The sequence below is a fragment of the Ochotona curzoniae genome, unplaced genomic scaffold (assembly GCF_017591425.1).
Source record: "Ochotona curzoniae isolate NIBS_2020 unplaced genomic scaffold, NIBS_Ocur_1.0 scaffold_4506, whole genome shotgun sequence".
NCBI classification, from domain to species: Eukaryota; Metazoa; Chordata; class Mammalia; order Lagomorpha; family Ochotonidae; genus Ochotona; species Ochotona curzoniae.
In genome coordinates this window covers 70963160-70990619 of record NW_024467119.1, presented here as the reverse complement: position 1 = coordinate 70990619, position 27460 = coordinate 70963160, and the positions used below count along the sequence as shown (strand labels likewise).

Genomic DNA, 27460 nt, shown 5'->3' with positions numbered 1-27460 from the left:
ATCTTCCATCCTGCTGAATTATTAGCAGGAAGCAGGGATGGAAGTGTACCAGCTGGGACTTTTCTTATTTTAATTTATCTTCTGGGAATTTTATGACTTTTCAAACAAATTTTTCATTTAAAAACTTGAAATCATTTGCATTATCCCATTAACAACTTCATACTGGCACCAAGTTGACAGGATTCAAAGAAAAATATTTTCAGCAATAATTCCTTGAAGAAGGCCTACTTAGGAATAAATTCATCTCATACAGAATTTTCCTTCATTGGCTTTTATTTACCAATCCCTTTATCATCTCTTTGATTTATACTATTAAGCTCCATAAAGAACAAAAAAAATTTTCTCTTTATTTTGTTTCTTAATGTTCCTTAATGTTCCTTAAACAATCTTTAAAAAATTTACGCAAAGGTTTTACAGGAATAAATTTCAAATTTAACAGCTATTTTTTAGGGTGGGTGGGATTGAGGACAACGGGGGTAGGTATTTTATTTTTATTAAGTGTTCTGTATGATTTTGTAGTGAACACATCTTTTATAATTAAAAAAAACAGATTATCTCAAGTGCATCTAATTCTTAAGTTTTCATACTTCATTCACAGTGTTACAAAATAAAACAATTTAAGTAGGTAGAGTCCATTTCATATAAACCCTTACTCAAGTTTGGGATTTTTGGATCAGCTTTGTGACTGAGGTTAAGCAACTGCATGTGACATTGGCATCCTGTATGGGCACTGGTTCATGTCCTGGCAGTCCCCCTTCTGATCCAGCTCCTTGTTAGCAGCTTGGGAAAAGCAGGGAAAGCCCCAAAGGGTGGGCCTCTGCACCCACACAGGAGATAGGGAAGACATTTCTGGCTCCCAGCTTTGGCCTGGCCTTGTCCTGGTCGTTGTGGCCATGTGGGAAGTGAACCAGCAGATGGAAGATCTTTTTCTGTTGCTCCTTCTCTTGTTCTGTAACTCTGCATTTCAAATAAGCAGAAGAAATCTTTAAAAAAATTTACAGAATTCCTGTAAAAAGTTGTTAGATTTTAAAATTAGGGTACTAATTTAACCACTTTTCAACTGTTTAATATTTTCCACAAATAATAAAGCTAGCATGTATAACTTACCTGCAAATATAGTTTATTGTCTTTTGTTATAGCATCCATAAGTTCCTTCTGTAGAGGCGGATCTCCATTTACCCCGAGTCCACTGGCTGGATTACTACCACTTAAACCATTAGTGCTATTCTGTTTTTTATACAAAAGTACATATGCTGTGTCCTTTGGAAACCTACTTGTGATTTTCTGGACTGACTGAAATGAAGTAAATGTCACTCTGCTGTCATTAAATAAAAACCATTCTTTTGACATTTCTTTACTTTCCAAATCCTGTTCAAAGATTGCACTGGGACTCTCTCTCCCTAGTAAATGATTCTGGGAGGAGGCTAAAGCCAGAGTTTCAGACTGGTGGCACATCTGGTAGGAGGGCTCTGTACCTGTGATGTTTCTGGCATAAGAATAGTAATGCCCACTTTCAGAGGACACACCAGAGTGAACAACAACAGAGCTTAACAGATAGGGCACCAATTTGGGGCAGCAAGTCTCTTCAGTTCCAGAAGGCTTTAATTTCTTAGCTAGGTTCTCACTAATATCAGTGAAGTCAACATCTACAGACCAACTTTCTGACAATGAAGAGAAAGTAGTAGTTCTTTTAACTGGCAACTCCAAAACCAGTGGCAGTGACACATTGTCTAAAATTTTTCTTCTCACGTGATACTTCTGATCATACGAAAATCTCAGGAGAGTAAGAATAAGGTATTCAGGTTCCTCCGTGATTTGCATAGTTTTTTCAGCATTCTGCAGAGAGGCACAGTTTTCACAATAATATTGGTTGTCATCAGTAAGAATCTCTGGAGCCAAAAAATAATTTAGTAAGTCAGTCACTGAAGGTGTGATTTCACCTCCTGATTTTTGAGGTACATCTTTATTAGCAAGAATCCTGTTAGATTCATTAGGTACAGAAGTGCTGTCAGCACAGTGAAACTCATCAGGAAGACTGTGTATTGTTCTTTCATCCACAACTGTATCATGGACAAAGGCAGCTGTTGCTGGATTATACACCACTGATTCCTTTGAAGGACCAGACACAATGGTTTGGAGCAGGCCATCATCATGCATGTTGGGCGATGACGCTGGGTCTTGGAAAGACAAGTTCTCCACAGCAGAGGAAGGACAAAAGGCAAGGGAAAGATCTGTAAAGGCTTCTACTTTTTGTGAGGTACTCCTGCAGTTCAAACAACGTATGTGAGTTTGTAGCTTTCCTCCAAACATTTTTTCTATTAAAGTCTTATCACTATCACTTGTGCAGGGGGTTTCTGTTAGTGCAGCTGCTTTACTGACTACTTCCTGTAGAGACTTTTCACTGCACCCGAGGCTTTCAGAAGACTTGTGCAAAGACTGAACTTTCAGTAACTTTTCCTCTTCATGGAGCCTGCAGGAAAGTATATAATTATATAGCTATTTCATTTAGGCTTAAATTTCATATCTATTTTAAAAATTGGTAGCTTATAAAAACAATTATTTTTTATCAAATATGCTTAATTTAAAAATTAAGCTTCTCTGTTAGTCAAGAATAACAGTTTGAGAACATAGAAAAGAAGTTAGAGGGCTATGACTATTCTGTAATCTCATTCTATTATCTTACAGTGCCATTTAATAGTATTTATTATGGTTCATTAAACCTATTTCCTTAATTATCTCACATATTTCTGTCTACCTTACATCTCAACAAAAAGTCAATGGAATGTTTGAAGTCATCCTTAACTGGAAGGAAGAAAGGTGGCACATGTTGGGCTCAATTAACTTTATCATTCATATTCTAGAGGAGTAAAAAGGGGAAGACACAAAAAGATAATAAGTTTTATTGATTAAGGTAAGGAGACAGTAAAATATGCCAATCTAACACAGTTATAAATTGATCCAAAGAAGTAGCTCTTAGTTCTTTGGTTCTAAGATTCCTTTATAAAAACAACTAAGGAACCCAAAAACTTTCATTTATATGGGTTACATCTATTTGACTTATAGTATACTCACAATAGAATAAAAGTGAAAAACTATTACATTTAAATAATAATAAACCTAGCACAGGCTAACATAAATAACAGCTTAAATGAAAGTTATACTTTCTAAAATAAAGAACTGACAAGAAGAATGGCACTCTTTCAGTGCAAATATTTTAAATATCTGGCTTAACAGAAGACAGCTGGATCCTTATATCTGCTCTGGATTTCATCCATTGCTATGTTTTGCTGGATGAAGTATGTGAAGAAATCTGGCTTCCCACACATTTGTGGCTGGAAGACAGAAGACCTCACAGACTCCTGAAAGTGTTTTGAAAACCTTAAGGGGCCCTTTGAGAAGTGCTGGCCTAAAGAAAATTAAAAAAAGAAACAAACAAAAAACAAAAGGAAAATTTACAATAGATTTAAGGGCATTTTAAAAATCAACACTTGAAATATGTCTTTTAAATATAAAAACAAGATTTAGCAGAAATCAACTTTTATTAGAAGACATTAAGTTTTTACCTGTCTAACAGAAACCTGAGGTATTCAGAACAGTCTTGCTGTGACCTGGGAGTAAACCACGGAGGTCTGGAGGCCTCAAAGAATATCCGAGGTGCATATGCTTCCCTCTTTTGTCAGCCATAGAAAAAACACAGAAGTAATTCTTACAGTATGAACCAAATAATTGAAATCTTAATCTATTAGGTTTAACAAGGCATTATATTAGAACCCAGATCTAACTCTTAATGCTACAGCTCCTTGTATTATTTCTCTATGACAGTCATATATGAGGTTCATAATTTTTTAAAAACACTAAATGTGACAAATACAGTCATGTATATGTCCTTCAGGTGAAAATTTCCTTGACTAAGTGTATGCAATAAATGTGCAGAATGTAAGTATCATTAGGTAACTTATTGACTTATGTTTTTAAGTGGAGAGGAAATTTAGTCTATTGGTTGATCATAGATTCAGGAGCAACTATCAGATTATGTCACAATAAATGAAAAGATAATTATAATCTGAAACTTTGGAATTTTTCCAATATTGTGAGTATCTTTTGCATAAAACAACTGAATCCTCAGTTAAAAAAGAAAACAAAAACCAAAACCAAACAATAACCCCCCCAAACCAAAACCAACCCCCCCCCCCCCCACACACACAAAAGCAAAACCTTTTAACTCAAGTTTTCTGTATCCTTTAGAGGGAAGGAAGGTTAGACTGCTGGTTGAGCATGGGCTGGAGTTGATCATATTCTGATCCTGAGCAGGTTACTCAGGCCAACCCTTCAATAAAATGGACAGACCATTCTATTTGATAAACTGTCTTGAGGATTATGAGATTCCGGATTTAGCATAAGAACTAGAGAAAAATTGTCAATAAATGTTACCATACTAATTATTAAAAAAAGTTTTCTTAATTATATAGGGACTTCACTCAAAATTATCCTTATAGTTCTGATACCAGATATTCTCAAACGTGACAACACTTTACTTAAGTTTTCTTGGTATGAGATACATGACTTACACTAGTTAAAAGGGTTGGGGAGAATGTGAAGTTTATGGACTACTATCAATGATCACATACACACACACACACACACACACACACACACACACTGCATATACACACTTACCTGTGTATGAGCCAAAAAAGCAAAAAGATGCTGTAATTTTTTCATTAGTGAATTACACCCATTTAGATTTAAAGATAATACTTGTCTCCTGAAACTGAAAGAGAACAACATGTATATAAAGACATGCATTAAAAAAGATACAGGAAGTTTGGCTTGTAAACCTATTAATTTAAAAGTAAAACTTCATTTATGTGAAGGTCCTTAATCTAACAAGGTACTTATCGATCCTATGGTATGGAAGGAAGGAAGTAGAGATTGATGATAAATACACATTACAAACCTGGCAATGGCCTATGTGTTCTCATCTTATTTTCTTGATTAACAATAGAAATAGATTACTAATTTATAGGTAGACAACTTCTAGATTCTTTCAAATTTAAATATGCTGCTAAAGTATAAAGTTTTAGTGATTTAAAGAGCATGCTCCTATCACAGCATGAAAAAAAGAGCACAATTAGGTATCTATTTTAAAAATGATGTTAGATAAGTTTTTATATCTTCACAAATGTCACACAGGAACAATGAACAAAATGTAAAATAAAATATTGAAGTTATTCAAAGAAAAGTAAGGGGAAATTTACAGGGAAAAGGCTTTCTAAAATCCAAACACTATTTCTGAACAATGACAGAATTGTCTACATAAAAAACTTTATAAATACAATGCTACACAATTTTGAATCATATGATTGTAGGAAAAGAATTTAACATGATTATCATACCTACTGTAAGTAAAATAATGAAAAATGAAAGGATAAATAGATGAACACAGAAAAGAACAGCATATTTAGAAGAGAAATATAAATGAAAAGAGTATAGCAGTATACAATTTAAAGAAAATTTCATATCAGATAGAAAACAACTGAAGATTGATTCTATCAAATGCTGCTCTTGATATAACTATGAGGGGCATACTACAATTTCTCTGCAAAGTGAGCTGGCATACTCTATTCAAAGAAAATCCTCTCTCATCAGTATATATACAGAGAGCTATGTCAATAATGAGCTACACTATCTAACATTCAACAGGAATATAGTTACATAAAGCATGTAAATACATATTCTCAGAATTAGATGTGGACTCTCCTGACATTGGAATATTTTCAACATAAATTATTAAATGATAAAAAGAAGTGGTTGCAAAAAAAATATACAAATAAGATTCCCTGCAAATATATTTTTAAAATGTGCAGAATGCAAGTATCATTAGGTAACCTGTGAGCTCCTTTGTAATAGTGTAACAATGGGATTGATTAGTTTCCAAAGAAATGCAAGGCCTGTGGAGTCCTTTTCTGTTATTCCATAGAGCAGTGTATTTTTTTTAAACCTGTATATATTTTGAGAGTACCATAGTTTGGTTTTATCTGCTTAAAGATATTTTTGCATTTGTTTATTAGATAGGAACAAGTAACTTTCACACACACAAGAAAAGATTAGAACAACATAAACAAATTTGTTAACAAATTCTCTTTGGGAACGGAATTATCTTATTTTTTGCTTATTTCGATTAAATTTTCTTTTAAGCCACGAAAAAGAATTCATTTATTGCCCAAGAAATAAAATACACCATCATTCTACTCTGAGATAGTACTACTGATTACTATGTAATAAGACACACCCTTCAAATTGTTCTTGCCAGTTAAAACTGTTTTGGATGTGAGCTTTTCTATTATTTGTAAAATGAGATGTTTGAAATGAAAGACCTCTAGTGGTGAGACATAGATTCTTTCAGTCTTAAATTTAGAAACACAATACTAGGCCTAATGGCATATTTTTGTTAAAAACAAAACAAACAATCTAGCAAAAAAATAAGCAAACTTAAAAACAAAACACTAAACCAAACACAAAACACCTTAGTGCTGTTGGTATAATCTGGAACAAAAAAACACAATATAACTAACTCTACATCTAATGGCTTGTTTCCTCTAGGCAGGCAAAACAATTTATAAAAGCTTGAAATTCAAAAAATAATATAAAAAATTAAAAGCTTGAAATTCAATTTATAAACATCTTTGGGCAAATTTCATGAATACTTTAATAGCATTAAAGAAAAAATTCAGCCACATTTTTTTTCTTTCTGGAAAGCTTAGTAGTTTCACGTTCAGCATTCTATACCATCTCCTGGTTCCTACTTGCTGGGGGAAAATGGAATGCGTGTAAATCCATAAAGGGGCAAAAGAATGACTGCTTTATATATTTGTTCAATAACTACCATTTTGCATTTGAAGTTGAACTTTAACTTCTTTAAACAGCGAAACAATAGCAAAAACAAAAAGCTAGATCTTCTAAAGAGCAAAAATATCTTTAAGCAGATAAAACCAAACTACGGTACTCTCAAAATATATACAGGTTTAAAAAAAATACACTGTTCTATGGAATAACAGAAAAGGACTCCACAGGCCTTGCATTTCTTTGGAAACTAATCAATCCCATTGTTACACTATTACAAAGGAGCTCACAAGTTATGCTGCTACTTGGGATACCCAAATTCTTACCAGGAAAGCCGGTTTGAATCCTAGCTATCCTGCTTCTAACACAGCTCTTTGTTAGTGTACCTGCTGGGAATGATGGCTCAAGAACTTAAGTTCCTGCCACTGATACTGAAAGACCCAGATGGAGTTCCCACTTCCTGCTTTAGCTTGGCCCACCCAGGCTGTTGTAGTCTTTTGTGGGAATGAACCAGTTCATGGAAGATCTCTCTCTGTGTCTGTCTCTCTGCATTTAAAGTATACTTAAAAAATTGTAAACAAACGGCATCTAAATATGGAGCATGATACAAGAAATTTCATTTCTGAATAAGGCAAATATACAGAAACAGTAGTATTTATGTAATGCATAAAAAAATGCATAAATGGTCTGGTGCTACGGCATAGTAGCTAAATCCTCACCTGCATGAGTGTTGATTTATACCCCAGCTGCTCCATTTCCCATCCAGCTCCTTGCATGTATCCTGAGAAAGCAGTGGAGGATGGCCAAAGGCCTTGGGACCCTGCACCTGCATGTAAGACCCAGAAGAAGTTCCTGGCTCCTGGCTTAGGATTAGTTCAGCTCCGGCCATTGCAGCCACTTGGGGAGTGAACCAGTTATTGAAAGACCTTTCTATCTCCTGTCTTTGTGTATCTGCCTTGCCAATTAAAAAAAAAAAATTAAAACATAAATTTAAAAAGTGTAAACAATGCACCATTTTATAGTTCATCAACACTGATTAAAATGAAGGCTGAAATGCAAACTTACTCTGTGGCCATAAACAATGCTTGTATAACACTATTCATATAACACGTGTTTCCTAAGTTAATAAGACCAGTCTTTCCAGTTTCAGATTTTCCAGAAAGTCTAGACAAGCAAGATGCCAGAGAATTAGATTGAGAAGTCCAAGCACTTTGATTGAGAATCAACTTAATCTTCTCTTCACTGGGCTTAGGAAAGTCCTGTATCATAAAGAAGAGAAATAGCTCTTAAGTAAAACCTATTTTGTTATTAAATTAACAACATAAACATGTTTCTCCTCAGATTTCCTTATTTCCTCAGACTTAGCTTTAATAATGACAAAATAAAAAATCAAAGTAAATTGCACATGGCAAAAATTATTATTTCCCAAAAGAATAGCTTTATCAAATTCAAATACTCAAGACTCAGGGATTCAAATCACATTTGAAGTATTTGTTTATCTTCCAGAAGTATCTGTCTATCTGCCAGAAAAAATGTCTGCAAAGTAAAACTTTCAAGATCTGAGGATATACTGTAGTGCAATTAAATCTGAAATTAACACAAAACTGAATTAGCAAAAAATCATTTTCAAATTTTAGAATAAAAATAAAGAATGTTCTATTTTCACCAAGTACAAATATTTATTCAGAATTAATGTTTAGAAATAAAAGCTCAAAGTAATTAAGAGGTTACAAATAAAAGCACCTAAATATAATGACTTATGCTTCTAAAAAATAAAACTCAATTTCATGCTTAATCACACAGAAAATTATTACAGCACTAAACATTCTACTGATCAACTTTGTGAAGAACGAGATACTATTTTATATGCAAATGATTTCAAGCATAAATAGAGCACTTCAGAATAAGGAAGAACTAATAAAATAATTAAGGCTTTTCCAGACTGCTAATACTATCTGGTGCTTGGACCTTAGAAAACAGACATTTTATGAAGGAATTTTAATCTGGTTGTTGTTGGTTGACAGTAGGAAGCGCTTTCTTTGAATTAAGAATGGCTAGAATTTTCAACTTGAAAATCACTGAAGAACTGAAGAAGGACAATTAGGGAACAAATGTAATAGCTTACATCTATGGACAAAGGGACAACACACAAAACTATGATCAAAGTTCATGATAGAATGCTCCTGTACATAGTTTACTCTGAAGTGCCAAAGCAACATACTGCTATGACAGACTGAACATGTAACAGTCTTGGCATTTGAGGCTTAATCAAAATCAGCTGTCATCATCCAACTATACATTCTGAAATCCATTCTATACATATCTGAAATCCATTTCAGATGCAGAGGTAAGTGAAATGAGGATTCAGATCATATTTCAGATCTCAAACCTACTTCACATTATTGGTGGAAGGCTTGTTGTAATTCTGTCTGGCATGCCTACACCCCATGTAACGGTGCCTGGTTTTGAATGCTGGTTCTGCATCCACCTTCCTATGAATGCGCACTTTGGGAAGCAGTGGGTCATGGCTTAAGCATTTGGGTCTCCACTGCCCAAGTGAAAAACCTGGATTGAGCTCCTGGCTCCTGGCTTCCACCTCGCCTAACCCTGGCCATTGAGGACTGAACTGGAGGAAGGAGCTCTCTGAGTTTCAAATAAGCAAAAATTACGTGTGTGTATGTGTATGTTTAGCATTACCAATACAACTAATTTTTAATAATTTATGATTAAGCCTGTCTTGGTTAAATTCTCTATTTCTTCTGCTATATCCTGATCATGTGGTAAGTTTATTGAGAGAAACTATAGAGAACCATTTATAAAAAAATTGGAATCAATGCTTTTTTGGATCCACTGTTGAAAACAAGCGTAACTCCAGATTATTTAACTAAAGATTTTATGAAATATGGACATTCACGAATGGTCCAATGGCAAAACATATTTTAAAAGGGGAGGGAATTAAAGTTAACTTATTAAATTATACTTGCTGGACTCAAAGTTGTACTTTGTGCATTTAAACACTTCTGACAGGTGTGGCATGGTAGCCTAGTGGCTAAAATCCTCGTCCTGCACACCTGGGACCCCACACAGGCACTGGTTCAAGTCCTGGCAGCTCCACTTCCCTTCCAGCTCCCTGACTGTGGCCTGGGAAAGCAGTGGAGGATGGTCCAAAGCCTTGGGAGACCTGGAAGAAGCTCCTGACTCCTGGAAGAAGCTCTGGCTGTGTGGTCACTTGGGGAATGAACCAGCAGATGGAAAATATTTCTGCCTTTCTTTCTCTATGCATATCTGCCTTTCCAATAAAAATAAATAAACCTTAAAAAATACACACAAACACAAGAAAAACAACCAAAATATTTCTGATTTTGGATATATGCCATAGATATAATATATATCATATAAAAATACATACACATATATTCTATGTGTATATATTATGCATAGATACATTTTATATATTTATATGTGTATTTTGCATATATAAATACGTACATATCTGTATATTATGTGAATATATAATGTGTAGATACATTGTTCATATAATGTATTTTATATATAAACAATGTATCTACACATAATATATTCATGTAAAATATATACCCTCATATTCATTACACACATTACACATATTATATAAAACAAGCATCATAAAATTATTATACATTATACACATATGGATATATAAGTATATTAATATATTATGAGTATATATTACTGTAATTTTTCTTTAAAAAATTCTCCAAAAGCTGTTATAAATAAAATCTGATTCTAACTACATTTTCAAACAAAAAGCACAGAACTATAAAATAGCAAACTGCCCAGATAATTACAGGAACGTCTCACCACATTTATCCATTACATCATATTCTGCAATTCTGTAAATATTAGTACAAACACCATCATACCTTTATGGCCTCCAGAATAGGTTCATAGAGATCTGGAAATCCAGAATAATGATACATCATACAGTGTATTAATTCAGTTAACTGTAATAAGAAGGCTGTACTAGAAGGCAGGCCATTACTTTTGAAAGAGTGAACTAAATTAACCACATGAGGAACAACCTGAAGAAAAAAAGAAAAGACAAGCATCTCTTAGGATATCAGGGTAAACATAATTTTCAAAGTCCCATTTGATTATAATGCCATGTAAGAATCCTTTCCTGAACCTGGTGCTGCATCTAAAAACACAAACAAAGGGACAATACAGGCATTGTAGTCACTGCTGTCACTGTGAGAAGCTGAACATATTTTCACTGATTATTCCTCAGCAACTTTTTCCCTGTTCAAGTATGGTCTTTTAACATTTTATTTGTCCCAGTATTTATTTTGTGGAACATTTAAGACTTTTACCAAAATGTAAACAAAAAATGCTATGTGAAAAAGTAGTAAATAAAATATTAAGTTGAAAATAAGAAATGGCTCGAGCTGAAAGACACTAGGGTCAGAATATTGATTATATCTCTGAATAGGAATAGATTAAACAAAACAGCACAATGATATAATTAGCTAAAGAGCTCCACCTAGTGCAAATTTAAACTTTTCACTTACAAGAACTAAACACTGTATAATTAGATTTACTTGTGTTTGAACTCAATATCTGACAGGTTAAAATCTATTCTGTTTCACAAACAGACCAGTCTGCTGCACATATGGAACTGGGGCTTGGGGTGGACCTGGTGGAATTATTGGGGATTGTTCCAACTAGGCTGCAGTTTCCACTGTATGCATAAGGGCTGAGCATGTGGGGTGGGTACAGTTAGCCTGTGCTGCACCATTACTGGTTTGCATAAGAGAAGTGACTGGGAATAGAACAGAACAAGTGACTACAGCCACCACTGTGTGTGTAGGCTGATGTGGGTTACAGACTGGGCGGAACCCTGTAGCAGTTGGCACACGCAAGTCAGGTTGGGTTACCTCTGGTGAGGTTTCTTTGGGGAACCCCCAACTGGATCACTGGGCTCAGAACCTCAACCATGGTGAAAATCACAGGATCAAGGAGTACATGTGTCAGAACTGGATGTTATCAGTTGTTGAAATCTGCAGTGGACAGCAGGCCCAGATACTCATGGGGGACATGACAACCAGTCACTGTGGCCTGCAGAGGATGTCTAGTACCATGGAGGGCATAACAATTGGACAGTGCTCCCAGTAAAGCTTTGACGAGTACCTGGGCACATTGATCTTGGAAGGATTTCTCCAACCATGGAGCAAGGAAATCAAAAGAATCTCAGAACTATTCAAACCACTGAAGCAATATCCTCAGAACATACTCCACATTAGGGACCCTGGGATGACATCGGATGGCTGTCCCCACTTCCTGGGTACTGACGTGGATGGGCTGATGGAAATGGCCATCTCTTCTCTCCCCAATTTTCCCAGATACAGAAAAAAAAAGAGGAGATTGGAAAACAGTTATCTCATCCACTTTCCCCCATTCCTCTACCCTCTATACCCTAATCAATGGTCCACATGGGAATGAATTCTTCTCAACTATGTTAACATCATACAAAATAAAATGAATTATTAAAAAAGAAATGAAATACCTTATAAATATGACTGAAATATAACATAACAAAACTATAACTAAAACAAACTAAAGTAACAGTTATTTTTCTTTTAAATAAGCACATGGAAGAGGTTTTAGAGCAAATCCCATCTCCCAGTCTTGAAAAAAAGAATATGGTTCTAAATAAAAGAAATCAGAAATTTTTATTATTTTTAAGGAATGAGACCTAAAAATAAAATGGAAATAAAAAATAGTCACTATCTATGAATACACAGAAAACTGTTGATATTGATGACCAGTATGACAATCCTCTTTCACAACAAAATTATAGACTAAAACGTTAACTGACATAGGGTTAATTAAATATTTAAGGGGTTAATTACCAATCTGAAATAAACTTTACAGAAACAGTTCACGCCATTAGCTCAGTGCTATAACTTTCCTAAGTGATCATTAATTCTAATCTGATATTATAAATTTATATTAGTTATGGTAAAAGGCAATATTGATGCTTTTTTCCATTCTACGGTCTATCTTTACTTATGTGCTTCAGTTCTTAAATCACATTTTGGTTTTTATAGGACCTTCTTTTAGTCTAACCTCCATCAAAGCTATGAATGTGACCATTAAATTACCAGTTTGTGAGTTCACTCTGTAGCTATCATATATATATATATATTTTAAAGATTTATTTTAATTTTTATTGGAAAGGCGGATATACAGAGAGGAGAGACAAAGAGGAAGATCTTCCGTCTGATGATTCACTCCTCAAGTGAGCGCAACGGCCGGTGTTATGCCGATCCAAAGCCAGGAGCCTCTTCCAGGTCTCCCATGCGGGTGCAGGGTCCCAAAGCTTTGGGCCGGCCTCGACTGCTTTCCCGGGCCACAGGCAGGGAGCTGGATGGGAAGCGGGGCCACTAGGATTAGAACCGGCGCCCATATGGGATCCCAGGCATGCAAGGTGAGGACCTTAACCACTGTGCCATCGCGCCAGGCCCCCATATATATATATTTTTAAGCAAATACAAATTGTAATTTTGTTCCATAGAGACACATGTATAACATATTCTTTTCCTAAAAGTCAGAAATCCAAAATTATTTTATGTCCTCCCTGTAAAAGGGAAGGAGGGAGACAGAGAAAAGAACTTTAAAAATGACTATTGATGTGTTGTTCTAAATCTTCCAAAAATGTTTCTAGTATATCTTTGGTTTGTGTAATCAGGTTACAGAGCTGCTTACATCTTAAATGGTCACTATCACTGACACTGAAATAACAGTTATATAGATGCACTTCCAAGCTGGTTAAATCCTGGAGGGTAAGTTTTTGAAAATGTTGTAATATTTACTAAGGTATTATTTGATCAATGATATAAACTTTATTTGATAAATAGCTTTGATTTTTCTTTTTCTACTACTGCTATTTGCCATAGCATATTTAAAATAAGTAGAAAGACATTTTCTACTGACAAAAAGTGTACGTACGAAAAGCAATTTGATCCATAACATACATTATACAGCAGTTATGGTTTGCACTAAGATATTCTAAGCATAGAATGCACTGTTAATTCCAAACTGGTGCTCATGCCTGGCAACCCCTCGACCTGAGACTCGGTTGCTTGCAGCATGGGTGATTGAATTATAGCACAAGACACTTGTAAGTGAGTGTCTTAATTCATTTAAAAGCACAAGACACACTTAAATGAGCTCAGGGCAGCCCGTTTTTAGGCAATGACTACAACTTTGTTTTTAGTCTTCAATATGCCAGATCATAATCCTCAATTTTAGAACTTGACTGTTCAATGGTTTAATATCTAGTAGTGGTTTAATATATAGTTCAATAAACTAAATATTTCAAATATTTTAAAGTCAAGCATTTCAAAGGACCTATCTTCAATCTTTTTTTTTCCAAAAAAAAAAAAAAAACACCTGTATGCAAAAAGATAGGTTTGGAATACAGCCATGTGACATAATTAACAAAGAGATTAAGGAATATCCTCAGTGTGATGACCAAGTAACATCAGAACCGACAACTAAGTTATATTAGATCATCTTCTTCCTAGCAAATTTGAAAGTAAGCCATTTCTCAAATGTTTTATGGTTATGATTAATGACAAGAAGAAATAATTGATGTTTTTTCTCTTTGGAAGAGTTTACCAGTACATTTGTTACATTAACCCAAATTTGAGTTTTGTTCAATGTATAGATTTAAAAGGTTATCAGCCTGATGACCAAACTCACCTAAATCAGGACAATGAGGTAGAGAAATCACTCATCCTAAGTGATCATGTGCAATGTAATCACTTGTTAGGAAGGTGTACTTACTACAAAGCTTGTCAATTCTCTTCTGGTGGAAATGAAGCATTAAAGCAGCCTCTGTGGTTCTGAGGTCAATCATATTTTTAGGTAAAAATTAACCATTGAAATTATGCATTTGTTCATTAGTGTTCCCTCAATTTTGTGATTAATAGACTTAAGAACTAGACAGGAAGAGCAGTACCTTCCTGTCACGCTCTGATACGTAGCTGGACAGGTTTCTGAAACATTTTGCTGTTTCTCAGCTGAAATAACAATAGTCAAATAACTGAAATAAAATCATTTCAAAACTAGCATGCTTGGTTTAAAGTGGTAGTATTAGTGACACATAGCTAAAGGTAGAGTCAATAAAATGTAGGATATGGGCTCATAATGAAGAAGTATAAAGATCTGTCACTGTAAAGCAAAGACCAATATTGTCACAAAATGGCCATCTTTTTATTTGATTACTGTTTATAGCCCTTGTCTATACTCCCCTATGATCTAGGGGTCTTTATACTTTTATACTTTTTACCTGTTGATTTAATTAGTGTGCATTAAGCCTTTGGCTATAGCTTAAATTTGAAATGTTATCTCAAAAACTAAAAAATAAAGAAATGGACAGAGTAGGTGGGAGAGAAAGAAGTGTAAAAATATTCTTAGAAGTATATGTATAAACACTGAGTCTGTTCTTTTTAGATTAATATCATTTTAACGTGAGAATTGATGTGAACTCTGTTATAATTACCATTCATTTTCTGCAACCCTGAGAAGCCAATGTATTAATAAATTCCTTAAAAAAAAACACACACACACAAACTTATCAGACATAAAAAAAATTTAAAGCAGTCAGTGGCTTCAAACCATTTAAATTCTTCCCATTATTTATATATGTGCTATCTATCCCATTAATGGCACTTTCTCATAAATAGCAGTACCTTTATCTGCTAGTTTTCAGTGGGGCTCTTGTGATGAAATGCAAGCTATTCTGAAAACATGTTCCTTTAAGGAAATTCTTACAATCTTAATTTTCTAAAAATTATAAAACTACTATTATACTAAGATTTAGTAATAGCGTGTAATCTCTTCATTATGAATAAATGAGATCGGTAGGAAACTAAGCTTTGAAGAGCAAGTTGTTTCAATGTAGAAAGCTAGCAGCATAACTTACCAAGTGAAATGCCTCCGGAGAATGCTGAAAACTAAGCAGCATGTGAGAAAGAACTGCAAGAGCACCAGGTCTCACAAGCGGAAACCAAAGTCGATTAAAAACCTTCAAGATAAGAGAAAACACTCATTTCAAACAGTACATAGGAAAATCATGACCTCAATCCCAATGGTTATTCTCCTAGAATTATAAGTTATTTGTGTGAATGCCCTTGATCCCAGAAAGTTCTATCATAACAAACAGTATTAAAACTTGGGGGAAGGAGAAAGTTAGGAAATAACATGATGAAGACAAGGGAGAGTAGGGGTCTAACCAAGTCTTAAAATGCCTTGGCTAAATTAAAACCTGGCAAACTGTGTTTACAATGGGTTAGCTTTTTGGTTCACTAGTGATTGAATTCACCCAACAAATACTTTTTCAGCTCTTCCTATTCAGCAATATTCTAGACACTGGGGAAACAACAGTGGATCTAAAAAAATTATCTCCTTCTTACTGAACCTACCATTTAGAGGCTGGCAGAGATGACAAAAGCAAACATAAGGTATAAGCGTTATAAAAATGTAAAGCAGGGTGTGATGAGTAGAAAATACTGGTTAGAAAACGGGTTTGCTGTTTTATATACATTGGGTATTTAAAAAAATGCATCACGTAGGTTCAGTGTCGTGGTACAGTGGATTAAGCTGCCTTCTGTAATGCTGTCATCCTGCAAGTTTTGCGTCTGCGTGGCTCCTTTTCCAATCCAGTATCCTGCTAACGCCCTTGGGAAATTAGTGGAAGATGGCCCAAGTACTTGGGCTTCTGCCATCCCTGTAGAAGAAATTGCTGGAGTTCCTACTTCCTGGCTTTGGCCTGGCACAGCCCCAGCCCTAGCTCCCCAGCAACTGTGGCCATCTAGAGAGAGAACCTGCAGACAGAGGAACTCTCTCTGCCTTTCCCTTTCACTTTTTTTTTTTTTTTAAAGATTTATTTATTATTGGAAAGTCAGATATACAGAGAGGAGGAGAGACAGAGAGGAAGATCTCCTGTCCCATGATTCACTCCCCAAGTGAGCGCAACGGCCGGTGCTGTGCTGATCCAAAGCCAGGATCCAGGAACTTCTTCTGGGTCTCCCACGTGGGTGCAGGGTCCCAAGGCTTTGGGCCGTCCTCAACTGCTTTCCCAGGCCACAAGCAGGGAGCTGGATGGAAAGTGGAGCTGCCGGGATTAGAACCGGCCTCCATATGGGATCCCGGTGTGTTCAAGGCAAGGACTTCAACTGTTAGGACACGCTGCCGGGCCCTCTCCCTTTCGCTTTGTAACTCTGCCTTTCAAATTTATACCAAGAACAGCCTAAGTGAAAGCGAGAGGCAGAATAGAATGAAATCAGATAAACAGAAGTAGTCCTTCGCCTCCAGGATGTATGTAATGCCAAAGCAGACCAGGGGCAGGTTCAGGGAGGGTGCTGCAGTCCACACAGGAAGAAATGATGACGTTGGATCAGAGTGCTGGTGACTGGATTCTGTAAACATTTTAAGGGTGGAGTCAGCAGGATTTTATGATATAGATTGAAAGACAATAAAAATGACAAAGATGGCTTCAAAGTTTTTGACCTAATCAAGTGGAATGGTTTATTAAGATGAAAACCACCAGATTTGGAAAGGAAAAATCAGGAGTTAGAGTGTAAGGTGAATTGGAGACCCAGAATAGACAATTGGAACATATGAAGATGAAGTTCAAAGGAGAATAAAGAGCTAGAGATATAAATCTTGCATTAGAGTAATTCAATAAACTTGTTTGTAGGGGCCAGTGATGTGGTGTAGCACATCAAGCCACTACCTGCATGCATCCCCTTTGCAGAAGGTTCATTTCCTGGCTGTTCCACATTAATCTGGCTCCTGTTAACAGTCTAAGGCAGTGGAAGATGGCCTGCGTATCTGGGAGACCCAGATGATGCTACTGGCTCCAGCCGAGCTCAGCCTGAACTGTGGCCATCTGGGGAGTGAACTAGTTAGTAGATGGAAGATCTCTTTCTCTGTCTATCCCTGTCTGTAACTTCATCTTTGCAATACATAAATAAGCCTTAAACAAACAAACAAACAAAAACAAAAATCTCAAAGTCCTTGATTACTTGAATTCAAGATATATGAGGAACACGCTTCTGTATCAGATATCTGAAAGGAACCAAATTATCTTAATTGCTTAAGGCTTAGATGACATTTTAAAATTTCTAAATCCTTTTAAAAGTAAAGCCCCCCAAATAAAAACATATCAAATTAGATGTTTTAAAGGAGATAACACAAAGATGAATATATTGATATAGGATTCCATGCATTCAAGTACCTTTATAAACTCCCACTTACCAGTTCTATTTTCAGCAAAGTGACATCTATCAAAATAGTAAACTTCTGAACTGCTGCCAGTCCTTTCAGGAGTGCTATTACCCACGTATCCACATGTTGAGCCAATGGCCAGGAGAGCCAGTCAATCATTCTGAAAATTGAAGGAAAACCAAACAGTATTGAATACATTTTCATCACTTAGGTGGGAGATGAGCTAGATAATCCACTTACTTTGTGACTGAGAGTTTAGTGAACCTGCTAATAACATGCACTGACCAAGATACAGATATGAGTGTCTACAAGGAGCTTTCCTTCACATAAGTTGACAGTTTCTTAATTTCTGACAAATGATCATTTCTCAGATGTGAAATTCTGAATTTATGCCACACAACAGTATGAAGGACTTGCCATACAAATTTAGTCTAAAAAGAACAGATAGAGTTCCTGGCTCCTGGCTTTGGCCTGGCCCAGCCCTGGCTATTGTGGCCACTTGGGGAGTGAACCAGTAGAAGACATCTCTACCTCTCTTCTTATTCTGCCTTTTTTTTTTTAATCACATTGCATTATGTGACAGTTTCATAGGCTCTGGGATTCCCCCAGCCCCTCCCCATGCCCTCCCCCCATGGTGGATTCCTCCACCTTGTTGCAGTATTACATTTCAAATTCAGTCAAGATTCTTTCTTTGCATACCTATATCAAGCATAGAGTCCAGCATCTTATTGTCCAGATAAATTCAACGGTTTGTTGGGGAGACCATCTCTGGTCTGAAGGTAGAGCTGGCAGTTATTCTGCCTTTCACACAGGTCAGTAATAATAAAATTAATTTATAAATAAAGTTACTAATACACAGTTTATTTTATTAACTATTTATAAATAAAGTTTTTTTTTAAAAAGACTGTATTAGGCAAATATGCTTTAAGAAGAGCAATTAAAATACAGGTATCTACAGTAAGAGATATGGTTATGAACCAAGATTTCTGCTTCCTGGTTACTATATTTTATTTACTTTTACAAAGCTTATATTTTGAATTATAAAACAAGTAGATGCTACTTTCAAATTCAACAAAAAGAAATTCCCTACTTTCAAAAAAGTACTGAGTGAATATATATGCTGATGGCCACATTTTGCAGTGTATAATTTTATTCATGAATAATAATTAATCAATTCCTTGATTAGTTCAAGGAATAAACCAAAAATAATATGAGGTTTTCTGGTGGTTGTCCTTAAAATTAAACATTTACTGCAATGAAGACTTGTACACCAATTCTGGAAATCAAGGTCAACTGCTCATATAAGTTGATCTAGTCCCCAACTATTGTTCCACAGCACCCAACTACCTTTAGGCTGATCCGTATAAAATTGTGTGGTCATTCTCCATATAGGGCATAAGAAGACAGAGACATACCTGTATTTGCATATAAAGAATATTCACTGTTCATTACTTTTAAAAACTTGCAAACAAACTTAAGTGAGGATTAATAAAGAAATAGTTAGATATACTGTGGTACTGATACTATAGAATACTTATGGAGAGTTTTAAAAAATAAGGGCCAGCATCATGGAACAAAAAGTTGTGTGAGTGCTTGTGGTACTGCCCCTTGTCAAAATCCTGGCTGGAGTCCAGCTGTTCTGCTTCTGTTGTGGCTCTCTGATAATATGCACGGGAAGGCAGTGGAAGACGGCCCTATCATCTCGGGAGCGCTTGGGCTCCTGCCACTCACTTGGGAGATCCAAGCAGAGCCCTAGAGGCTTTGGCCTGACTGAGCCCTGGTCATTGTGACCATATGGAGTTAAAAGTGGATGGAAGATCTCTGTGTCTCCCTCTATGTCAATTTCCTTTTCAAATACATCTTTAAGAAAAGGATAAATCCATATTAATCTATCCATGAGAATATAAAATGGAAAAAATGGTACTGCTAAATTAAAGAGAGCTGTAATAAGAATACTTTTTGTTTATACAAAAATCATGGAGTATAAACAGGTACACCCACACAAAATGATGTAGTCTAAGGAGGTATATGAGTGAGTACCATAGCCACCTGGATGTGCTGCCTTGTAGCACTGCCATAACAGAAACAGGGTTCAAGGCCTCGAGTTCTGTTGGCTCCGTCTAATACTGGGAAAGTGTAAGAGTGGGTAGGAAGCAGAAAACTCCTTTGGCCATGGCTCTTCATTATCCTTAATACTCAGTTGGTCCCTTCCCTCTACACTATATCCATTTCTGATTTCCTTACATAGCAATCTCCTCACTAACCTTAAATAAGCTTCAAATCATAAGTTATTATTACATAAATTAGAAGCTGTTAGGGTATGAATGTATTCCTTTAAAACTCATGTTGAATTCTAATCTCCGATGTGCTATTAAGAGGTGGGACCTTTGGGAGATGACCCTGTCAATCAGCACAGAGTGGTCCTGCGTGGTCCAGTGCTCTTATTCAGAGACTGAGGCACGTGGAGACGCAAAGGGCACTATCTACTAGGGACAGGCTTTCACCAAACAGAGCTGGTTTGTACTCCGATCTTAAAACTTCTCAGCTTTTATTAACTGTTACCTCTATTATTTATAAATTACCCAAAGGTATTTTTAATAGCAGTCCAAAGTTAGATGTTTATCATTTACCTGGGTAATACAGCATGTATGATATCATATAATAAGTATACTGCTTTGCGCTACGAATATAAAATATTCTGCAATTTTTTAACCCTCCAAATGAAAAGTTAAGAAATTTACTAACAGTAATCCAATTATCAAATTGTAACACGGGTACTTAAGTCATCTTTTGGCTTTAATGGAATGTTCCAGTTCTGCTTCAATTTGATTGAACTTAAAAGTGCTCAACTCTTCTTAGGTACAGGTAATGTAAAAGGAATTATTTTTATGGTCAACTATCATAAAATTTTTTAAAACTTCATTTTTATTGGAAAGGTAAATATACAGAGAGAAGGAGATACAGAGAAAGATTTTCTGTCCACTGGTTCACTTTCCAAGTGGCTGCAATGGCTGGAGCTGAGTGGATCAGAAGCCAGGAGTCAGGAACTTCCTCCAGGTGTTGTCCCATGTGGGGCACAGGGTATTACCAAAGTTTGGGGTTATTCTTGTCTGCTCTCCCAGGCTACAAACAGGGAGCTGGAATACAAACTGGTACCCATATGGGATTCTCAGCGCAAAAAGTGTGAGTTTAGCTACTAGGCTATCTTGCCGGGCCCAACTACCATAAAAACTCATCTAGTATATATTGGTTACTAACTCTGATATGCTGATTTCATTTCTTAGCATTTAAGGAGCATTTAATTGTAGTCGTCATCCATGCACTTCAAAGAGCATTTTGTATAAACTGAAATTTGTTGACTAAATAAAAATGTTTCTTTCTATAGCTAAAAACACCATGTAACTTTAAGATCATAACATTAAAACCAGTTCCATTATAAAAGGCACCAAAATAGATTTAATTGTAATTTATGAAACACAAAACCAACTTTTACTATTACATGGCAACTTGTGGGCCTCAGTTTTGGTTCAATGTTTTAAACTTGGCAACTTTTACATAGAAAACTGATATTGTGCTTCTTTTGAAAAATTGGGTCAGGCAAGCAGCATGGGTTCAAATTTCCTAATCGCAGCAAACAACTAGAGTTGAGGATCAACTTTCCCTTTTAGAAAGAGCTCATATAACCCATTTCCTTAACACCTGGCCAATTTCACACTCTGAGGTTACCTGTTTGGCATATACATTTGTATTTTTTTTTTTTTTTTGGATTACAAACTATGACTGGGAAGCACAAGTGCTGTGTATAGAGAACTGCAGAGCATGGAGAAGTGTTTAGTGGGAACTTGGTAAACACAAATATTGTTATCTTTTATGCTTAAATTTTCTAGTAAGCATCCCTCCTGCTAGATTATTAGTTAAGTATACTGAAAATGAAACACAATATAAAAACTGTTCACAATTTTCCATAGAAACAAAAAAGGTAATAAAAGTTATTTTCCTGTTATGTTTGAAAACAAAATATACGTTGAAAAGTATGATGATTTTGGAAAAAGAGTGGAAAAAATGAAGACTGAGAATGCTTAATGCCAAAAAGTATAATCTGCACTTGATTTAGTAAACAGTAAAACTTTTTAGTTTCTTCATCCAAACAAAAAAATAGAAGGCCACTACTGGTAAAAGACCAACTACCAACTTAAAGACTATTGCAAAAATAGCAGGGAAAGAAAAATACCGTTCTAGGAAATGACTCCAAAGGACTAATTTGGTGCTTTAATCAAAAGAGTTGGAAATTTTTTATTTATGATCAGAATTATGGTCAGATATCCAGGAACTAGATTGTTACCAGCAGTAAAAACAAAAAGCAAATAAAAATAAAAACCAATGTTAGGACATGAGGCAACTTCTGATTCTCACAGTGACCCTCAGAAATCTGATTACTCTTAGTTCGTTTTCTTGTTAGTGACTATAAGTAGGATGCAAATTAGACTTAAAATTCAAATAATAAGCCCACACTTACTAATCAGCCTGAGATTAGGTAACCTATTAGGTAACTTCTAACCTATTATGGTTCTCTCAACTATAAGATGAGGTCAATAATAATATCTTCCTCAAAAGGCTGTACTAAATATTCAAAAACTCATCTCAGGTGAAAAAAATGATAGTTATTATAGGTGATTTTCCCAAAATGTGAAATTTCAACACTTCTGAATATTGGCATGATACTCAAAAAAAGTTTTAGATGTTGGAGTATTTAAGATTTTGCTATTAGAGATGCTCAACAAAAAAGTATATGAAAATGTTACAAAAATCTAAAAAACTCTGAAATCTGAAACACTTCAGGTCATAAGACTTTTGGATACGGGATATATAACTTCATCACCTATGCAATGAAGACAAAGGACAAAAGAATTTATATATTTTTAAAGATTTATTTATTTAATTATTATTATTATTTTGGAAAGGCAGATCTACAGAGAGTAGAGACAGAAAAGACTGTGCACCCACTGGTTCACACCCCTACTGGTCACAACGGCCAAAGCTGAGCTAATCCAAAGGCAGTAGCCAGGAGCTTCTTTAGGGTGTCCAACATGGGTACAGGGTCCCAAGGCTGTCCTCCACTGCTTTCCCAGGCCACAAGCACAAAGCTGGATTGGAAGTGGAGCAATTGGGATATGAACTGGTACCCACATGGGATGTTGGTGTTTGAAGGTGGAGGACTAGCCTGTTGAGAAACCATGCCAGTCCCTGAATCAATAACTCTGTTTACTAACGGGAAATTAAAATTTATGATATATTCATCCAAGACAAAAAATTTTAGTGCTATTTCAGCAACAGAGATAAAAAAATACCATTGCTGGGCCCGGCGCGGTGGCACAGTGGTTAAGGTCCTTGCCTTGCATGCCCGGGATCCCATATGGGCGCCGGTTCTATCCCGGCAGCCCCTCTTCCCTTCCAGCTCCCTGCCTGTGGCCTGGGAAAACAGTCGAGGATGGCCCAAAGCTTTGGGACACTGCACCCGCGTGGGAGACCCGGAAGAGGCTCCTGGCTTCAGATCGGCATAGCACTGGCCTTGTGCTCACTTGGGGAGTGAATCATTGGATGGAAGATCTTCCTCTCTGTCTCTCCTCTCTGTATATCCGCCTTTCCAATAAAAAAAAAATTGCAAAACATTAAGGAGAATGAGAATCACACAAAAGTTACCAGAAAAGCCCGATTATTCATAAAGGAATGATCATCAGATTTAACAGCCAACTTTGCATCAACAACAATTGCTTCTCAAAGTGCTAAGAGAAAATGGTTAACAAGTTAGAATTTTCTATCATGCCAAATTATCTATTTATGACAAGGGGGAGAAAACAAATATCAAACTGACAAGTGCAAAGAGAATACCATTCAGTGAGAACAGCTTAAAGAAAAAATAAGATATGTGTTTAGCTAGATAAAAAAACCCAAAAACAAACAGATCAAAAGGTGAGATACAGGTTAGAAGAAACAAAAATAAGCAAAAAAATAAGTTGGTGAGATGCATTGAAATCCAACCAACTTCTAACAAGAAATGATACATGTTTGCTGTTGGTTTTTCTAACAAATGACACGTTTGTTGTTGCCTTTAAAGAAAAGTTAAATGGAAAGGGATGTTTCAGTGACTGAGCTGCATGGATACACAAAGACAATTCCCATTAATTTAGACAGTCTTGATATAGTTGATTACTGATTTCAACTTTAACCATTTTTCTAAGTTTCTCATTACTGAGAAAAAAAAATGTAGCCTCCTCTCAAATCTGTAACACTGCCCGTAGTGGCTCCACAGGTACCTGCAAAGAGCTCGGGTCATGCTGGCGTCCTTCACGTTTGGATCTGCAGTCAGACTCCTGATGAGAACCGTGATCATCTGCAGAGGAATGTGCTGCACGAGACTTGCCAGCGCCACAGACGGCTCAAATGATGCCTCTGGTGGGGTTTTAATTTTGAAGAAAAAGGAACATGGAAAGAAGAGTTGAGCAAAATAAAAGAACAACACTTTACTAGATAGAGTAAGATAACTGTAGCTAAGGTGTTAATCAGGAACAGGAGACAAACATTTAAGAATCAACAGCAACACTCACTCACTCTATAGAGAGGACACTGAGTTACAAATTGTTCTACACTACTGCCACATTTAGAAAGAAAGTTCTCTCTTTCTGCATTCTTTAATGTTATCACTGTGCTAAAACATTCACTTGCAGAGTGTTAGTCCGAAAAGATACGTAAGGGACAATTTCAATTTTCAGCCAAAATAAGTTAAAACTATCAGAGTAGTCACTACACTGCTCTAAGCAGGTTTTTAAAAAATAGTCTCTTAAAGTAGAGATAAAGATGAATTTTGGGAAAATTTTGCTTAAACTAGAAATTAAACAAATCCAAGATGAGCATATGTACTGTTCAGCTACAGCTGAATAGCTGAAGGAAGATCTAACAATTTGGCTGCCACAAACAAGTCAATTTACAAATTCTTAAAAAAGGAAAAAACCCAACTCAGATATTGCCAATGCAAAGTCAGTACTTCTTTGATAATTGTATTAAATTCATCAGAATTTCTGATGCTTGTTAGAACTTCATCCTTATTTCTGGTTCATAAGTCAAAAGGAGGACAAAGTTCAAACATCCAGGAAGTTGCCAACGGTGGCACAACCAGGGTGAATGGTTGTGCCAAGCACAGTGGAAATAAACATGGGTCGGGACCCACTATTTCACAACCCACGGGCCTAAAAGCTCCAAGGCAGAATGAAGAATGCAAATGAAAAGGTGAAACTCCTTGGTGAGCAACCAACCATTTTCTAGCCAAACCTCACTTTTCTCTCATTTCTGAGAATGCAACTCACTGGCACAAAAACATCTACCTCATTCTGCACCTTCTTTCACCGTATCTGTATTCCTTCTGTCATGCAGCAGACAGGAAACTGTCAATATTTAAAAGCTGTCTGGGATAACACAGTAATTAAACAAAGTGCACAATCCAGGATTTTTTAAGATGAGAGAAGTTAAAAACACAGGAAAACAAACGATTGCAAGATGAAAGAGTCAGGTACAAAACGCGTAGTAAACATTAATACGCTACCATTACTCACTAATGACTACAAGCCTTACGCAGTCACCGTCATCCTCAAAGCATTCCAGAACTTAAGGACAGGCTGGCGACTCGAGCAACCTGCACTGCCAGAAGCCTCGGACCTGGATGCTCTACATGTTTAAAATCAGAACCCCACCTTGCTTTTAGAGTTCAAGGTGGCATTCTTATGATGGGAATACAATGTTGAAGGAGGGCTTCAGTCGCCCATCTCCATTTCAGATTGTGTGCAGGAAACACAACACGGGGTGTGTGTGAACTAGAGGCACACACTGAACGCCCAGGACATGGAGTGTGGCCCTTACCTGTGGAAGAAATGCTTGCAAAAATTTCTTGCAGGGAAGGCAGCAGTGTGGAGGGCTCAGCCTTCCAGATGTTCTGCAGCAAGTTGCTAACTTTGGTCACCTGGGAGACATACTCCCGTAGCTCCTTTTCCTGGCTAGACGCGCACTGGAAGTGGCCTATGGTGCGAACCAGCTGCTGACAGAACGTGATGGACAGCTTCCCTTTGGGGATGCACTGCACAAAGTCGGTCAGAAGGTCACTCAGCCGGGCGCAGAGCGGCGGCTCGGGCCTCTCGCAGACCATCCGCAACACCTCCACCTGCAGCAGGCTGAAGAGGTCTAGCACCGACGGGCAGCTCATGATCAGCTTCAGGCCGTTGTGAATGTAGTCCAGGATGGCCACGTCCTTCCTGTCCAGCGAGTGGTAGCCCTGCTGAAGCAGGCTCAGCACGAAGGTCTTGTTGAAGAAGGCCTCGAACTCCGGCCGGTGGTAGCGCGCATAGGCCTCGAGCACCTGGTGTCCCACCTGCCGCTGGAAGGGATCCTGGCCCTCCAGGATGAGCCTAGTGGTCAGGTCAAACATGGCCTCGCACTGCGCCTGGTCGAGCCAGTGCTCGGCCGACTCCACCACCTTGCGCACAATCACCCTCTTGAGGGGCAGCGGGTGCGAGGAGCTCACCAGGCCCTCCAGGATCTTGTCCATGGTGGCCACGGGGCAAGGCCAGAGTCGAGGTGAGGAGAAGCCGCGAGCGGCGGAAGCCCCGAGACAGGCCCGAAGAGAGCTGGACTGGCCACCGCCACCACCGCCTCAGCAGCCACATCTATCGGGCAGGAGGATCCATCTACGCCCGGGCAGGAGCGGCGAGGCTGGGGCGCCCGAGGCCCGCACTCGGCCGCCACCGCCCCGGGCCCGCGGAGTCCCCTAGCATCGGCGTCCAGGGGCCGAGTCCAGCAGGTGGTTCGGGGCTGCGAGCCCGCAGGTGGAGGAGGCGCGCCGGCTGCGGGCGGCCGGGCTCCCGCAGGCCGAGCGCAGAGCCGGGCCCTCGGCTGAGTCAGGACGGGCTGTCACGGACGATGCCGGCAGCAGTCCGGCTGCAGACACCCAGGCGAGTCCCGGCGACCCGGATTCAAAAGGCGCAACCAGCAGGAAGTGCAGGACACAGGCAGAGCCTGCAAGGCCCGCCCCCTCCGCCGCGCCCACTCGCCACGCCCTTCCGCCCCTTGCCCCGCCCGCGTCAACACTCGGACCTCCGCCCCGCCCCTTTGCTCACGCGCAGGCGCAGGCGCGCGGTGCCGGCCGGCCCGCGTCACTGGGGATCCTGTGTCCAGTCACAGGCGGGCTGCCCGGCGCGGCCAGGTGAGATGACCGCGGGCTGAGCCTGCTAGGTTCTGTGAGGGCCCAGTTTCCCTGACACCCCGAGAAAATGCCACTTAGGCTGAAGTTTCCTGAGAA

The 27460-nt window shown here is 37.7% G+C and overlaps 1 protein-coding gene across 1 annotated transcript in view; it reads right to left on the bottom strand.

The window, feature by feature from the left end:
• USP38 (ubiquitin specific peptidase 38) overlaps positions 1 to 27113 on the bottom strand; it is a 32564-nt gene extending 5451 nt beyond the window's left edge. Inside the window, exons 1-9 of the mRNA XM_040966576.1 lie at positions 26029 to 27113; positions 24432 to 24567; positions 18148 to 18277; positions 15812 to 15913; positions 10746 to 10904; positions 7909 to 8102; positions 4678 to 4771; positions 3564 to 3670; positions 1108 to 2470 (exon numbers count right to left, since the gene is read on the bottom strand). Coding sequence (XP_040822510.1) covers positions 1108 to 2470; positions 3564 to 3670; positions 4678 to 4771; positions 7909 to 8102; positions 10746 to 10904; positions 15812 to 15913; positions 18148 to 18277; positions 24432 to 24567; positions 26029 to 26710 — 2967 coding nt within the window. The 5' untranslated portion in view covers positions 26711 to 27113. The remainder of the gene's footprint in view (positions 1 to 1107; positions 2471 to 3563; positions 3671 to 4677; positions 4772 to 7908; positions 8103 to 10745; positions 10905 to 15811; positions 15914 to 18147; positions 18278 to 24431; positions 24568 to 26028) is intronic.
• Positions 27114 to 27460: the final 347 nt, after the last annotated feature.